The 17153-nt window shown below is 48.1% G+C and overlaps 1 protein-coding gene across 1 annotated transcript in view; it reads right to left on the minus strand.

The window, feature by feature from the left end:
* Positions 1 to 15938, minus strand: part of LOC120844060 — a 41599-nt gene extending 25661 nt beyond the window's left edge. The window contains exons 1-3 of the mRNA XM_040215660.3: positions 15812 to 15938; positions 14415 to 14653; positions 10013 to 10137 (exon numbers count right to left, since the gene is read on the minus strand). Coding sequence (XP_040071594.2) covers positions 10013 to 10137; positions 14415 to 14653; positions 15812 to 15917 — 470 coding nt within the window. The 5' untranslated portion in view covers positions 15918 to 15938. The remainder of the gene's footprint in view (positions 1 to 10012; positions 10138 to 14414; positions 14654 to 15811) is intronic.
* Between the last annotated feature and the right edge of the window lie 1215 nt (positions 15939 to 17153).

Raw genomic sequence — 17153 nt, forward strand, 5'->3', positions numbered from 1 at the left:
TCTCAAGGCGGCCGGGCGACCCCGACGCGGAGGGGATCTGCTGTCTCTCGAAGGCTTGTAGGCTTGTGCGATAGGTGTAGCGCAGTACATCCGTGTGGACCGACGGGCTCCCCTGAGATTGCAAGACGGTAAACGCGGTGGAGTCCAACCGAAGGTATCTTTCGTATCGTCTCTGCAGCCGGTCCAGGCTTGCCCTTATCAAGTGGGTCAAGGCGCCCCCTCGGCGGACGATACGGATTCGGAGGATAGTGTCTTGCACAAGCCCTCGATGCCGTTCGCGGAGGTGCTGTCCCATCAGAGTGCTGAAGCCTTGCCATTCACCTTTCAGGCGGTCCCAAGACGCCGGCTCTGGGCACACATCCACTAGCGACTCCTTGACCAGGTTGCCCAACGTGCGGCGCGTGGTCTCGTCGTGGAGGATCTTGGAATCCAAGCGCCACGGACGCCAGGGGTGTGCAACCGCAGAGTCGAAGCAGAACTTGATAAGTAGCGGACGGGGACCGGAAATCTCTTCTGGGCACGACGGGAAGTCCACCGCAGTGCAGGTCTGTAGCGCGGCGGATAGCGTGCGAGGCAAGTACAACCGGTCTATGCGACTTTCCGAAGCCCCCCTAGTTCACGTCGACTGGTGGGTGGATCCATGCAGTAAGGATCACCCGTCCACGAGGTCGAAGTGCCTCAAAAGCCGCCGAAGTTCACGAGCGAACCAGGTTGAGCCACCCTGATCAGGACCCCGAACGTCAGTGTAAGAGTCGAGGGGCCCTAATCTGGACACTTGGCGGAAACTTCGGCGAGAAATTCGGCGGCTATAATTGGCCGGCGCCAAGGTCCAGTGTGGCGATGGCCAATCGCGGCCGCCAAATTTATCGCCGTCGTTTTCACCTAGCGTCCAGCTTAGGGCCCCAGGACGCAATTGAAGTCGCCGACCAAGAAGCACGGGCCCGCGTCGAGTAGATGCACGTCTAGGCTGCGGAAGTAGTCGTGCTGGAAGGTTGAGACAGTCGGCCGTAGACAGTGGCTAGGCGAAATTTCCGTTCGCCAAACAAAATGTCATACGAACAGTCCTTCCCTCCGTATCAAAAAGATAAGTGGCGTCGCGCGGCAGGCTGCGATATTGCAGACAACCACGCCCAGGCCCGTAGCGCGGCGCGGTGCGTAAGAAAAGGAGGCAGTCACAGAAAACCGGGCTTCGAAATCCACAATGTCACGGAAGCCGGCAAAGTTGGTGTTTTGCAACCACAGAAGATCGCAGTTCTGCGTCCTCGCGAAGTGCATCACTTTAGTTTGCTTCGCTGGGTTTCGAAAGCCCCGCAGATTCAGTGATAATAGGCGAAGGGTGGCCAGACTAAAATAAAGAAAGGGATAGGGACGCCGGCGTGTTGCTTAAAACGTGGAGCTGTCGGACGATACTGGAGAGGGGTCCCGACTCGAGGGGGAGGACTTTCGCGGTATCTTGGGGCACGTGGCTTGTGAGCCCCCACTGTCAGGTGAGCGGGAACCGCTGCTCGTGAGGGGGCGCTTGGAGTCCTCGTGCGGTGCTTGGCTCGAGTCGGAGTCCGGTGTATTAGTAGTGGTTGTGCCCATACTGTTGGTCCGTGTCGCTGCGGGGCCACCTGGAGGGTGGTTGTTGTCGATGACGAGGTGGTCGCTGTCGCTGCAGACCTCGCCATCACTCGACGCTGGCCTCCACGCTGCGTAGGCGGTGTCGCCGACAACAACCGCGGCGGCTCGGACAAAGTCCGTCGCTTCGGCTGGAGTTACCCCCAAGCCGGTCGGGCTTGGCTCAGGTGGGCCGGGTGGGGGCGGCGACGGAGGGGACGTGGGCGCGGCCGCGGCCGCGGCGTCAGGTGGTGATGGAGAGGCGACGGTGGACACGGGTAGTACGGCTGAAGGCTCCGGGGCGTTTGGAGAGGTCGCGTTTCCTGGGTCCAGGGCCGGGAAATTGGTGGCTTAGTTTCCGGCGATCGTGGAGGAGTAGCTCCTCTTGGCCGTGTAGTCCAGTCGCGTGGGTTCCACCGCAGCGTCTAGAGTTGGTAGTGCAGCCCTCAGTGGGGTGCCCGAAAACATTGCAGCGGTCGCAGTAGCCCGTCGTACACTGTGCCCGGACGTGGCCCTCCTGCCTGCAGCGACGGCATACGCGCTTCAGGCCGCGATAGTCAAAGGTAGCACGATGACCGGCGACGCGCAGGAAGTTGGGCAGGGGGTTAGCTTCCTTCATCTCCATCCGGATGAGGCGGGTTCCTGTTTTCAGAGTCACCATTCGGGTGTAGGTCCCGTACGAGACGTCGATGACTTTGCCTTACGAGGCCAGGGCCTGGACGAGCTGGTCGTTGCGCACAAACGGCGGCAGGAAGAGGCAGGTCATATTCGTCACCTGCGAATCCGTCGGCACGATGCGGACTGACTGATTGGCGATGGAGACTCTGCCGGCCTCGCGAAGCTTGAGGGCGGCGGCACAGGTGTTGACGACGACTTGGAAGTTTGTACCTCCAAGGTGCCGCGCCGAGAAAATTTCGGGCAGCCTCACAATAGCGGATACCCCAGCAATGTGGTCCTCCGCCCATATGCCTATTGCACGACAACGTCGAAAGCGTGTGCTTTCGGAGGGGGACAGGATGGTGTCGATACAGATGCCATGGCGGTCGGCACCCTCGCCGGGGAACTCGACGGCACGTGACCAGAGACCACGGAACGCAGGCCCCGGCCGAGATGATCTCTGGAACAGCGGCGCCCATAGTGACCGCTAATTTCGACCTATTCCATGGCCAATGTCAGCATTTTTGCTACTGTACATGCGATCCACCTTTCGACCTGACTGAACTGCAGCAATCTCTTACAATATTATCATTTTAGTGATTGTTGTTTTAGCAGGAATCGCTTAAAAAGTCGAGGATTCACAACAACAAAAAACAGAATTTAGCCGCGGGGCTGTTTATAGCATTTTTAGCGTTTCTAACTTAATATTGCCGCGCGCCAAGTAGGCAGCGCGGCCGTAGCCCAACGGTTATCGCGCTTGCCTCCCACGCGAAGGGCCAGGGTTCGATTCCTGGCCGCGGCTACGCATATTTGTTTACACTGTAATGTGATGTTCTGATGAATTCGAGAACCGTCTAGCTGATTCGAGGTTAGAATGTTCTACGCGTCGAATCAGCTAGACGGTTCTCGAATTCACCAGAACATCACATAACTCGGATAGCGGTTGACGTCGTGTTGGTCTCCACCGGCGGCAGGACAGGATTTCGCAGCGTCAACTGGTTTGCCGCGAGGTCGATGACGGCGCTATACTCGCAGAGAAAGTCCATTCCGAGGATATTGTCCCTCGAACAGTCTTGCAGAACGACGAACTTCACAGGGCACGTCTCACCGTGGATCTCGACGCGAGCAGTGCTTCTCCCGACGGGTGTGATGAGGTGCCCTCCGGTGGTTCGTATTTGAGGTCCATCCCACGGCGTCGTGACCTTTCGAAGCGGCGGGAGAGCCTCCCACTCAAGACTGAGTAGTCTGCTTCGGTGTCCACGAGTGCCGATGCGTCAAGGCCGTCGATAATAACGTTTAGGTTGTTGGACACCGATGCAGGAGCGTCGTTGTGATGCGTAGCGTCGGGAGAGTGGGAGCGCTCCGTCGTTCTTGGAAGCTCTTTACGTCGGTCGTCTTCGGCAACTCCACCTCCAGGGGTTGCCGCGCCTAGTTTCCCCGTCCGTCGCCGCGGCCTCAGTGAGAAACTGCTGAAACGGTACTTTGGACCATACAAGGTACTTCGTCGCCTCGGCGAGCTGAACTACGAGGTGATGCCCGACGGAACAAGAACATCATCCCGCCGCCCACCACGACCTGAAGTCGTCCACGTCGTGCGCCTGAAGCCGTACTACGCTCGATAGGACTGTGGATCTTATGCGTTTCAAGTGACTCTTTAGTTTGCCGTTCTTTTTATGTGCTTTGTTTTGTTTTGGGATGCATCGGGGCGATGCACTTTTTAAGGCGGGAGTAATGCCGCGCGCCAAGTAGGCAGCGCGGCCGTAGCCTAACGGTTATCACGCTTGCCTCCCAGGCGAAGGGCCAACCTTCTACATCGAATGCTCCAGAACCCAACGCGTGTACAAAAGCGGCTCCGCTGGCAAGCAGGAGTCAGTTTCGCCCCAGCGTTCGACTCTGCTGCTACGCCGACTTCGACGCCCGCGACGCTCTGTTATTATCTTTTGTACCCTTTTATTTCTGGAACAAGTTCGCCACATTAAACGTTTATTTCTTCCTGTTTATTTATTGTTTTTTAGTCACCACCCGTGACAATATCAGCGTCTTTGAAGCTGCACGAGAATAATAATAACATAAGAGATTTCTGTAGCCGTTTCAGTTTAAAGGGTGAACAGCATGCACAGTATCAGAAACTCTGACATTGAGGAGAAACTTTAAAGGCAATATGACAGGTCTGTTGGGTATATCAGGCGCTTGTTCAGGGTGACTGCGAATTACACTCGAAAGCTGTGTAACCAAGAAGTGTCTTTGGTACGCTATTTTTCCGTGACGGATAGTATAGTGTGTTCAGTTCTCGTATAAAGTGTAGCCATTGTATCGAAGGTTCCAATAACTATAAATAAGCTTGAAGACCAGTGTGTGCATTATGTATGTGTCCAGTTCCATTGAATCGACGTCAATAAACTTTTTCTTAACAGGATCTGTGCCATGATATTTTTAGCGCGGGCCAAGGCGCTTGGGGGATGTAGCAAATGGTCTATTGAACGAGCTTGTAGCTTTGTTTGCGTCGACGTGGCACTTCTTCCGAGCGATGGAATGTCCGCTCGTGATCCTCGCGCTACCGCTTCTTTTCTCGTTCGTTCTGAAAACCATGTTTCGGATCCTGGCCGCTGCAAAAACTGTGCGCTGACGTCCAGGTTCCCCGAGAAATGTTCTGTGCTACCAGATCCTCGCGCTCCGAATCTGCGACCGAGCACTCTACGCAGCGTCGTCGAACTGCTAGGCTTTGTGAGTATAGAGGTGGCTGTGGACGCAACATGAAACCACGTGCTTTCGCAGAACTGCTCGGCTGAACTACTGGAAGCTATGCTACCCCAAGTCACTAAATCTTGGGAAAGTAGCGCCAAGGTCGCCGTGTGCCTCCATTTTGGCTCATCAAATTAGCAGTTTCTGCCTGATCTCTACATTCGTGGTGAGTCGATCCAACTTCGCGGTGACTGATTGTTTTATATGGTCATTTTTTTGTGTGCTAAGATTTTGTTATCCACCGCCGGCAAAACAAAGACACATCTTTTCACCGCCACCACGCGTGGCGTCGGTGCCGGGCGCTTTTAGTACGGTGGCTATGTGGATTCAAAAGCACCGAAATGGCTACTATTGCAATGGCAAACGAGAGTGATCAGCCAATCGTCTTGCAAAAGTTTGGGCGCCTGTATCTTAGAATACCTGTATGATTCGTGGAGCGCACCTCCGACTGGTGTGTTTAGCATCCTATCCTGCTCATACATCAAAAGTGGTCCCGAAGTGGGAACAACTGACGTCACAGAAGCCTGAGTATAATGCTATTGAGTGTTGCGAGTCTGCTGATTGGTCCTAGAAATGCTGGCGGAAAGCAGGAGCAAACGCGAATGATGCTGTCTTCACGACGTCCCAACTTCTGGCTGCCTAAGCTTCCGTGCACTGTCACACTGGAGAACGACCTGGAGCAGAACAGGCGTCTGCAACATCCACCGCCCCTGCTAGGGCACCACCAGGGTCGCGACCGGCTACAGCCTTCCACCTCTATGACGTCACCAGGCGGAAAACGAGGCACCACTTTTTTCAACGCGGTAAACACACCTGTCGGAGACAAGTTCTAGGTACCATAGCACCGGTTTGCGTATACGGCTAGCAGGCATGGAAGGCAATGGCGCTAATTTCCCAGGATCCATTGACTATGCTAGTCCTGACAACTTAACACAAAATAGTTGACGCCGAAATTAATCTACTTGAGGTATCATGAAGGTTGTTACATTTCATTGGCGAGACACATCGAGCTGGGGCACGACGCTGGAGGTCGAGCGTCCGGTCAACTGGGCTGTGCCCCCCTAAGTTGCGGCGTATTACCTCCCCCCCCCCCTTTTTTTTGAAGAACAAAGAAGCGTGAGTTCTTTACTACCAAATTGCAAAAGGAGTTTCTTAAACAATAACAAACTATGGAGCAGTCATCAAAACCGAATCGATAACAATGGATAACAATCGAGAAAGTCCTGATTCGCGTAGAAAACCTATATACCTCTGTGCATTTAACAACATTAAGTTAGCTCAGTAATTTACATCCCGAAGAAAGCTGCATTTATGCTGACAAGACACTTCGGTAGCAGCCTTTTATCATTTCGACGCGTGAAGTCGCGACCAGGGTTGTCAGTTACAAACAAAAAGTTTCGCGGGGTGAGCAAAAAAAAACAAAAAAAAAAAACCAGAAGAAACTTTACGTTTAATTAAACTTGACGAAGAAAACGGGAAGGGACGGACAAACACAAACACGTCCCTTCTCGTTTTGTTCCTCAAGTTTAATTATCCCTACCAACCCGCTCGTTTTGTCCAAACTTCGTCAATAGAGGCAAAATTAATTCTACTCAAAACGTCATGCTCTTGGTCGCGCATGTTGTTCACAGGGAGTATAATCAGTGAATCCTGGGAAAGTAGCGACAAGCTCCCTGTATGGCCACCCTTTTGCTCCGTGGAATGAGAAGTTTCTTTTTGGCCTTTTCATTCTTGGAGAGTCGATGTGAATTCCCGGTGAAAAGTTGCTTTTTACGGACGTTTCTTGTATACCCAGATTTTGTTATCCACACACCGGCGAAGCAGGCGCACATCTTCGCTCTGCCGCCACACGAGGCGTCGGTGCCGGGAGTCATTGAAAAACAATTTCCCTGTCTTGAAATACGCAAGAAGAACAATATTATTGTGCGAGATTGCTGGAGATCAGGATGATTGATAAGCTAATCGCACACAGAGTGCTAAAATCGCGTATATGGGCAAAGAACGCTTTTAGCACGATGACACACCATAGTCATATTGGAGCAACTGGTTGAGAACGACCCTTTGAAAGCTTCAAAGATTGGAAAGGACCGAAATCGGCGATGGCCATGGCAACAGCGGCAGATCAGTCACTCGCTCTGCTAGGTTTAGGTCGTCCGTATGTCAGTACTTGTTTGTGTCCGTCTAGCAGGCAGGGAAGGCAACGGCGGCGCTACTTCCCCAGGATATCGTGACTTGTATAAGAAGCAGAGCGTTTGTAAAATAAGATAACAGTAAAACTGATGAAACCTGATTCAGACAGTTGCATTGGTTACGTTCTTAGCGACAGAAACTACAGCAACAACAAGGTCACCGGGCAAGTGTTCCACATACAAAATATGGCAAGTCATTCAAGACGCAGCTTAGTGCAGCAATCACGAGTCACGGTCACAGTGGTCACAGTGGTCATGATTGCCTGGGTGTTCTGGTCATTGCTTTCATTTTAGTTTATGTGGAAGCAATCGACGCCAGTGTGAGAACCAGTTTTGAAGCACTCACAGATACAAAAGCAGGACCCTAACAGCTGTGAGAGTCGTCGCTTTGTTCTCTTAAATATTTAAGTGTTTTTTTTTTCGTTTTTTTATGACTTCCTTGTAAAAATACGGAGCTTCGTTGATAACAGAGTGGACATTCCCAAGCTAGCAAAACACTAAACAAGGCACAATAGCTTAAAAGTTTCCAACTAAGGCAGCTTTTCCAAATAGGTGTTGACACCATACACTGTCGTCAGGTGGAGCATTATGGTTACCTTGTTGCGACGCATCAGATGTGATGGGGTGAATCTCGAGGGTTTTTCAACCACATTTTTGTACACACGCAGACCATTACAAGAGTTCAAAGTCTTCATACATCGCTTGCACTGACGTTACATCAGCTCCCATTGTGGTGGCGTTTTGCTTATCGCTTACCTTCGGCGTCATACAATTAGTGCCATCAAATTTGTTTTTTAAGCAAGAGAAAGGACGAAAAACCACCAGGAGGATGCAATGGCATTGCTTGAAAGCCATGTATACAGGAAGTTTTCAAGAAAAGAAAACCGTGTTTCTCGACACGAGTAAATAAACTATGCATCGCAAAAAGCTTGAAATCCGTTAGAATGTTTCTTTATAGGTTGGAATAGAACGCGAAATTTAGAGAACACGGCGGAACATGAATTAAAAGATAAATGAGAAATTCGAAATTATTTTATGACCCGACGTCTAGCTAAACCTAATATATTTAAAACAAGAACTGACATTTTGTAGGTTGCGTGTTTTATATCCGTGAAAAGCACTCCTTAATATGAAAATAATGTTCCTTTCTTTCTTGCTGACAATTCGTCTTTACTGAAATCAATGTACATGCGCACACAATGCAATTTCTTTTTTTGGAGATACTAGGCAGTGGACGTTGGCTCACCAGAGACATTTCTTTTTTCTTCATTATCTTTTGATCCAGGTAATGTCATGGTCTCAAAATGTTGCGTCCTATACGAACCCGTAGCGTCACATTCTCGCGGGGTTTGAGCTTCCTGCGATGTATAGTTTATTTACCCGGTCTGAAAACGACGGTTCTATTTTCTCGGGACAACCTGCATACACAAGTCGCTTAGTCGTTTTTCCAGACTTTTGTATTACGGTTTTTCGACGGCTGCTTCATTCTGGTTCGCGATCCACTGGGAACTGTCTCTATTTGTGAACGAAAGTTTTTAGACCGGCCACTGAAAGCAGTGTCAATTGAGTGCGGTGGCGCTCACCTCCGGTGACGTTAACTGGAGATAGCTAGCGGTTAAGAAGCGGGAACGGCGCGAATCACGAGTAACACAAAAACCTTTGTTTCATCTCAAAATTGCGGCAACGACCCAACTCTAAAGCCGGGGTCACACTGCTCAGACATCAAACAAAAGACAGTCTACAAACATAAGTTATCACATTATCCGTGGTTCGAATGCCTGGTGCCAAGAATCTGATTATAAGCACGGGTCTTGCGGTGACTCGGGTTCGAATCTTCTATACACACAGTCTTTTGTATGATGTATAATGCCCGTGTCCCACTAGAGCGACAGACAGAAACAAAAGACAGCGACAAGCCTCAAACCCATGCAGCATGCTCGCGATGGTACCTTTGGCAGACGTTTAGTTGTTCGGTGCTCGCGAAGTAAGCACGAGCGATTGCAAGCTTGTCAAAGATACCTTCGCGTGTATGATGCTCGTGTTTGAGCATTGCCTTCTTTATTCTACAAAGCCTCTCGAATCGCGACAGACTCTGGTTTGAGGCTTGTCGCTGTCGTATTTTTTTTTTTTTGTCCGTCGCTCTAGTGGGACACGGGCATAAGCAGTTGACTCCGGCCTAACAGAATCAGGCTGTACTCGGGGAAATCTTTTTTTGGATATGCAACCGAACGACCCTTTACCGAGCGGTCACTCTCCAAAACACCTATTTTCGTTCTTTTTTTAGAATAAAGAGAAACCAAGTAGAGCGCGTCATTCCTGCCTAGTTACGACTTTCTTTCCTTCCGCACTTCTCCGCCTCCACAACGCCAAAGCCGTACAACGGAGGCAGGGAGGAACCTGGTTGGTTTTTCGTTTTTCCCCTAAAAAACAAAAAAGCAGAAGAGTAGTTCTGCGTACGGACGCTTGGCTATCCTCCCGGCGCTGTCTACGGAACGTTTTCGCCTTGGCCTGCCACTTCTCCTCCTTCTTTTACCGCGACCTGCTGGCCTAACGTTGTAGATCGACAGGCGCATTCTTTAAACGCATAGTGGAACTATGACGTTACAAATGATTGCGCTCATACATATGACGTTGAAAACGTTTGCAAGCAAAATACAGTACAAAGCGACTTTCATTGTTTAAATCTAAAGTGAATCGCCAATGCGCGCAAAGAAAGGTAAAAAAACAAACAAACACTTTCACTCTTGAATTTGAAATTTGTCTAATGTCCACACGAACATGTAACCCTTAACGTACTGAAGCGGCTATAGCACCTTCGCACTCACTCGGCGATGACTTTGAGTCGGTTGGCGACTTCAACGGGATCGATTTCAAGATCACTGACGTATCCACCGAAAATAATCTCGAAGAACTGTCTCGAAGGATGTTTCTTCAGGGCCTCTTTCAACTTCTGCATACAAATCATCGAGTCATGCTTTGAGAATATATACCGCAATCGTGAATTTATGATACATTTAAGTAGTCGCTTTTTTGTGTATTCTGTTTTGGAGGTGAGTCATAAGCACTTTCGCCCAAACTCTATTTTAGACCTCTTTCTCTGAATGATCACTCTAACGGTTGGCGTAAAATTCTACGAACAGAATAATAATGCGAGAGGACCTTCATCCATCCCTAATACACGGCCAAATAAGGCTCCCTCGGTGGTTAAGTTAACCTAAAAAACACTGTTTACAGCTCGAGCTTTTGCCTCCAGAACAGCTCCACATGCTTCAATTATTTTTAACGTTCTTAATCAGAACTAACATCCTAATAAAAGGAAGTCATGAGACACCATAATTGCTGGTAGTTCTTGGCAACGCACATGCTCGAGCTAGCTACAATTTATATTTCGCCAAGAGCAGATATCGTAGTTGAAAATAATGCCCGATTATGTATGCTCCGTGCGCATTCCATCCAATACCCATTGGTGTGGTTGGCAGACGAAGATAGTGGAAGCGAGTTCTGAGGGCGTTCTGCAGACAGCGACCAACAATATGGCGTCGCGTGAAGGCTTCATATAGATTGCCTTATCATTTAAATATTTCCAAACTTCAAAATATATTTCTAAATCTAGTCGAATAGTTTTTGGACTGCATATTAGCGGTGCCACTTTCTATAATTTTTTTAAATGCAGAGACGTTGCTACGATGACCACTGCAATCTCCTACTTTTAATTTATGTAGAATAACTTGAGTAAAAACAGTAGATTTTGCATCGGTGACTGCGAAATGGAATGCCTAATTTTAGAAAAATGAACAGTATTACAAAAAAAGTATTGATATTATAAATTTTTATTTAAAAAAAAACATGTTTTACCTTCTTTTTTTTTAAACAAACAAGCGATTAAGGAAATTTGACTATTTGTCCGTAATTCACGTAACTAAACTGTATAAAGATTCTATGGAAACCCGTCAGTTGATACACTGTTTCTACAAACTCTATAGTTGTAGATGTCAAGAACAGTTTTTTTTTTTTTTTTTTTTTTCCACCAATACTCAAAAGTACGTCGCCCCTCGACCGAATGAAACGGGCTAAATTTTGGTTAGTTTAACCCCACCGGAAGACATTACACATTTTTTCACAACAAAATTATGGTAAAACGACGCAAAGATATAGCTAAGCTGTTCGTTCTTAAAAAAAGGTGCATTTGGTACTCTTAGGTATACAATCGTGAAGAAACACGAACAAAAAGATAGCAAAATATTCTTACACTTTTGATTTTTACAAAAACATAATAAAGACGGCCATTGTAATAAGACAGTGAGTTATTATTGTGGAGTGTTCTACAACCCCAGAGGAAGCGAGCCAGCATGGGATGCCACTGTGAATCTACGTGCGGTGCCTATGCCAAGCCAAAAGGGTTCGTTCGCACAAACGCGCGCGCGGAAAACATACAAATTCGACGTGCTCTCACAGCAGTGCTATTGGCGACGTGCGCGATTGAAAGCGTCGCTGTGGTCGGCCTTCCACGATTGGCCGAATGCTGACTATGACGTCAGCAAAGAAGATCTCATGGACGGAAATAAGAAGAACGTGAGGACTTCGATTTTGACGGTGTTGACAGTGTTGGTTCAAGGACGCTATGATTTCAAGCTTTTGCCATGTCCATTACAAACACCATCGAACTTGTTGCTCGCAAGGTAATTACGTCACGAAAGGTAACCATATGAGGGCGCCACCGAAACATCTCGCCGCTAATAGCCGCTTTCTGTTTCCTGTCGTTCCCCCTCGGGTGGGTCCCGTATTTGGTATGCGGGACAAAAATATTATAAAACATTTCAACTTAGAATATACGAGAAAATATAGGTGTGGCAAAACAAGAATGTGTGACAATCATGCATTTTTCGTAAGCACATTCCCCCGGCGTAGAAAGAACAAAACGATTTTTTCCATCGCATACCAGATGTGACGACATTCAAAATGGTTGGGCCCTTGTGGAAAAGGTGTATACTACTGAACTCTAAAAGCTTCGCCAGCCTTGACAACGTAGCACGAAATTGCTACACCCAAGGGCAGTATGATCAATGTTACATTTCTTTGGTTTGCGTGTCAAGAATAGACCAATCTCACCAGTTCCAGAGCCGTGTATTGAGAGAGTTTGGTCAATGGGAGGCGCGGGCAGAGTCAGGGCGTGCGGCAGGGTCGGAAAGAGGGCTTGGCATGCTCTCTTGACCAACCAGAAGCCGAAAAGAATCCCCTAGCGGTGGTAGCGGCAAACAGTTCTGATCAAAAGTCTATGTTCGTATATGGTTTTAATAAACGCGTAAGAGTGAAGTGTAGTAACTTTTTGTGGTTGAAAATAGGGTGCACGTGTTGTTTTGATTATGATCATGCAGAAAGATGTAAGAAACGAATGCACCGCGCAACTCTGTTTTGCACGGACGTTCGGACGGCAGATTCCCGGCCCTGGGCGCTTGGCGTACGGATCATGCCGATCGTTCCGCTAGTCGCACTCTTCCACCATCATTTTGGATTAACGTGATTGAAACATCACGTGTACCATATTTTCAGCCATTGAGAGTTACTCCAATGCAGTTATCAGGTTTGTTTCTCGCGACCACCGCCAGGGTATTATTTCCGGCTTCTGGTTGGTCACATTCGAATTTCTGAAGACGCCCTGGAACACGCCCAGCCCGCTTTCGGCCAATGGCGCCTCCTCATTTGTCTCCTATACTTCCCAACGAATGGCCAAACTCTCTACATTTACGGCTCTGACCAGTTCGAATGGCTAAGCGGCCGCAGCCACGATGCACCGAAGATACTTCAGTCTTTCTGCACGCGCGGCAACATCGTTGTTGTTCTGCACGTGCGGGGGTAGGGCGCGGCACGAGAGCTGCCACCTTCCTCCTGTGAAGTTGTCACGCATGCGCCCAACGCTTGGCGAGATCGGTCTTTTACACGGGAAGTTTTACTGTCCTCATGTTTCGTGGGGATTTCCGTTCAGAGTTACCATATTCACACACTAAAAATATAACTATCAGAGCATGTGCCTAAAAAAGACAATATGAATGAATACCCCAACTATGCATCAAGATACAATTTGCATAATAAGCTCCGCATACTGCATGCAATCGTTGACTTTTATTGCGCTTCGGCTGCGAGTACTTACAAAACGCCGAACTGTGATTGAGAGCTGAAAGTGTGGGATAAAGGCTGGGCTTCTATTGCAGCTTTTGTGTTGCAAAACACTACAGAGCAGAAAGAGAAGCGACGTGAACTTCTGCTGGGAATTACAACCACTGGTGAATGTTACCGTGAAACAAGCCTGCCTATATGCACGAATGCATTGCGAGCAAGAAGGGGAGGGCGTGACGACCATTTAGCCGGCGAGCGTGGTCCCGCGATTCAAGCCTACACAGCTTAGCATGACATGTTTCAGGGGTGCCAGATTGCACGGCAAGATGAGCGAGAAGTTGAGACGTTCCCTTCGCCGAGCGCCTGAGATAAGCTAAGACGCCGAAACTTCGGCGTCACATAAAAAGACCAACGCGGAACCCAGAACAAAAACGACTGCTGCGTCGACGTTTGGCTTGAACTCGTCCACTCAACCAGTGAGGACACGAGTATCAGACTAAAGCTGACGCATCACTCCTGTCTATAACGTGCCCCGCGTCGGCCTTCTTTTAGGTGTCACCGAAAATTCTTGCCGTACTGCTTTGTTATTCGGAAGGTGTGTACCTGAACGACACCTGCACACCAACTCAACTTTCTGGCGTCACATGACTGCAGTGACCCTGCTGTCGGTACTACGCATGCGCAAACGCTTCCTCTCACGGAAATCTGGTTTCGGCGCACGCGCATTGAGCACACCTGGTGTTGTCGAACGCGAACTTGTTCGTAAACATAATTACAAAAAAAAAAAAAGCGTGACAAAAACAACGAAGGACAAAGAAGAGGACACAGACGGAGCGCTGTATATTTTGGAAACAGCGCGTTGGTCTTTATGTACGAGGTGCTGGCCTGAGCTGGCGATTTTCTGCCGGTGAGGGTAGAAGGGCGAGAGTAGCTCGGAGTCGTGGATGCGGCGCGGAGTGCAGTTGTGTCGCTAGTGCCATCCTTGAAATGACACCGCGGTTATAATGACACTGAGGCGTGAACAGTGGGTTCGCACTCAACCGCTGGGAAAAGCGCGCAATTTGCACAGGTTGCCCTTCTTAGCCCTTCGCAGAGAATGATAAGGTCACTTACGTCGATGACTCTCGAAAATTGCTGCACGTTCTCGAGAGAAAGTTCGATACCGATGAAGGCCACGCCGTCGAAGTGGTAGTCGGACATGAGGGACTCAGTCATCTGGACGAAGTACCACTGCACCTCCATGTCCGTCAGGCCGTTCAGGTACACGTTCAACGTCTGGTGCGGGTTCAGGGCTACCAGCTGGCTCATGTTATACGAGCCCTGGTTCCGCCGGAACAGATCGAAACTCTTGTCTGTGAAATCCATAAAGCAATCGTAAAGAAATTGTTTAACTTGAGGCTTGGTATAAACCCTGGGGCATTGGCAGGTTCGTCTATTCTATAGATGCGTTTCTCCTTATTGCGATGAAAACAATAGTGTCCTCGACAACATGGTTTGAAAGTAAGGTACGAATTCAAGTCAACACACAACATCTACTTAAGTCGAAATGAAAATAATTCGTCCATTTGAAGTTTTGTAGCTTTATATCCATGTGTATGACACCTTTGCTGAAGTATATAAATTAGGGCCTTTATAAAAAAAATTAATTTTGACATACGTATTCGGTGAAATCTAGCACAATTTGATATATGTGTTCCCGATTGCAACAATTATCTTTCCGACCGATTCAGCTATGCATCTACAGATCATGCATGTTGATATGTACTGATATTTTCTGATCTAGCTTTAACATACATAAATTAAGCATTTCCTACATCCCACACAAAACTTAAATGTGACCGAAACTAAGCGACCAAACGCAGTCGTTGAGTCGACCGAACCAGGTTCATGTTTTCTACCGCCTGGTGCACACCTCGCGCGCTCCCTTGACAAGCCACATCCCAGGCGGTACCCAGGCACTCGGCGGCTGACGGCCATGCCATAATCTAACGGTGTTAATGTTAATCGGTTTGGCCATATCCAACTAAATATGGTTTGTTATTGTCGAAAGATAAGGTTTCGTACTATTCGTCCAGGTCGGCTATGCAGCAAGGCAAACAGAGCCACAACCTTCACGACACAAGAGAACCTACGATCAGCTTATTCATGCGGGAATATCCTGCTTAATATCTCGAGAATCGTCTCCGTTTTGTTTGAAGATTTTACGTTTGGCACGCCGTTCGCTCGTCTCCTTCCATCAGTATTTTATTGTTGACCTACTGCGTTCGCTACGACAATGAACGCACACATTGCTTGACTAAAAAAAACAAAAAAAAACATTATATTTGTTTCATCAAAGGTCTTGTGTAAGTGTAGCCAAACTAGGTTGCCTTCGAAATTTTGTTTACTTGTACAAATTGTTCTCTTTTGTTACTCTGCTTCATATTCTACCTTTGAGTAGAACGAAGTAAGCACAACACAATTACCATATCACCGAAGCCCATTTTAGAAGGACTAGAAATTGAAAATACCATTTTTGGTGGAGAGGAATTTCCGGTGCTTGGGGTCAAAGACCACGTCCGAGTAGACGAGGTGAGTGCAGTAACTCTTCGGGTACTGGTCTTGTTGGGTCGTCATTTCAGTCACGATGCACACCAGTTCTCTTGCTTGAGGATCGTGTAAGGGGGGCAAAAATTGAGTCGTTAGAGGCTTATCCCTTTTTTCAGATAAACCAACGACGTAGCTAACGTTACAATTACCTACTCATCCTTAGGTTATCACCCGCAAGAGACACACCACGAGACGCATGACGCTACGATGCACGTCAAAGGCAAAAGTGTAAGGGTTTGCGAACAGTGATTCGGATCTTTCATATCTTGCGTTATTCATATCCTTCGCAGTGCAAAAAAAAAAAAGGCAAGACACACCGACTTGCTCTGCCGTGTTGAAGCTAGCAATGACACTGCATTATTTGAGTGCGTGACTATTTACACACCCCTACGAAGAAGCAGAACCCAAGGTTTAGCCTAGTAGCAACTATTTCTTTCGATAACGCGAAAAAGCTGCAGATGTGCAGATGAAATTGTTCATTGTTGGTACCCACGCTTATACAATGAAAGCTTAAAATCAATCATAACTCATAAGAGATGGTACCAATAGCTACGGGCGACACGAGTACGAGTGTTTGCACCTAACGCAAAAGAAGTACTGATATCTATGGTTCTTGAGAACAGTCTTTACGCATAAAAGCGACATTGCCACAGGCAATCATCCAACGAAAGGTACATTCCGAACCAGACTTCGCGGAGCACGCGGCTCCGCATTTTTCTTCTCAAAGCATGACCTCCCAGCAGACGGTAAAACCAATTGATGATATATCTCCAGGCACATCCAATTGCGCGAGGGAACTCCACTTGAAACTCACGCAGATAATAAAAACGCTTCATTTGTGGAGCTCGCTTAAAAAAAAAAAAAAAAAAAACTAACCTTCATTAAAATCAATATTTTTGTATAGAATGGTCATAATCTCAGGCTTGTCTTTAGGGACACGTCAGTTGTTAATCGGTGCTTGACCCACTCGTCCTCATTATCTTGCGCTATTTGCTTTCTGTAACGTCAAGAGTCAACGGAATGTTCGGCAGGTACCAAGGTGACTCTGAGAACAATTTTTGCCGCCGAGAGGCGGGTTTCTCGAGTCAATCAACCTTGATCGGAAGTTGCGCTTCGCAATGCATTCTTCCTGCTTGCCCTCGGCAAGGTGGTCGCCTATGGAAGGAGAAGCATCCACTTACATTCCGCGGAAACGTTGATTGATGCGATAATTTACCCCTGCCTTTATGATAAACGTAACAAACGGTGCAAAAGACGACGAGC

The sequence above is a fragment of the Ixodes scapularis genome, unplaced genomic scaffold, assembly GCF_016920785.2.
Source record: "Ixodes scapularis isolate PalLabHiFi unplaced genomic scaffold, ASM1692078v2 PGA_scaffold2__306_contigs__length_199485367, whole genome shotgun sequence".
In the NCBI taxonomy this organism is placed as follows: Eukaryota; Metazoa; Arthropoda; class Arachnida; order Ixodida; family Ixodidae; genus Ixodes; species Ixodes scapularis.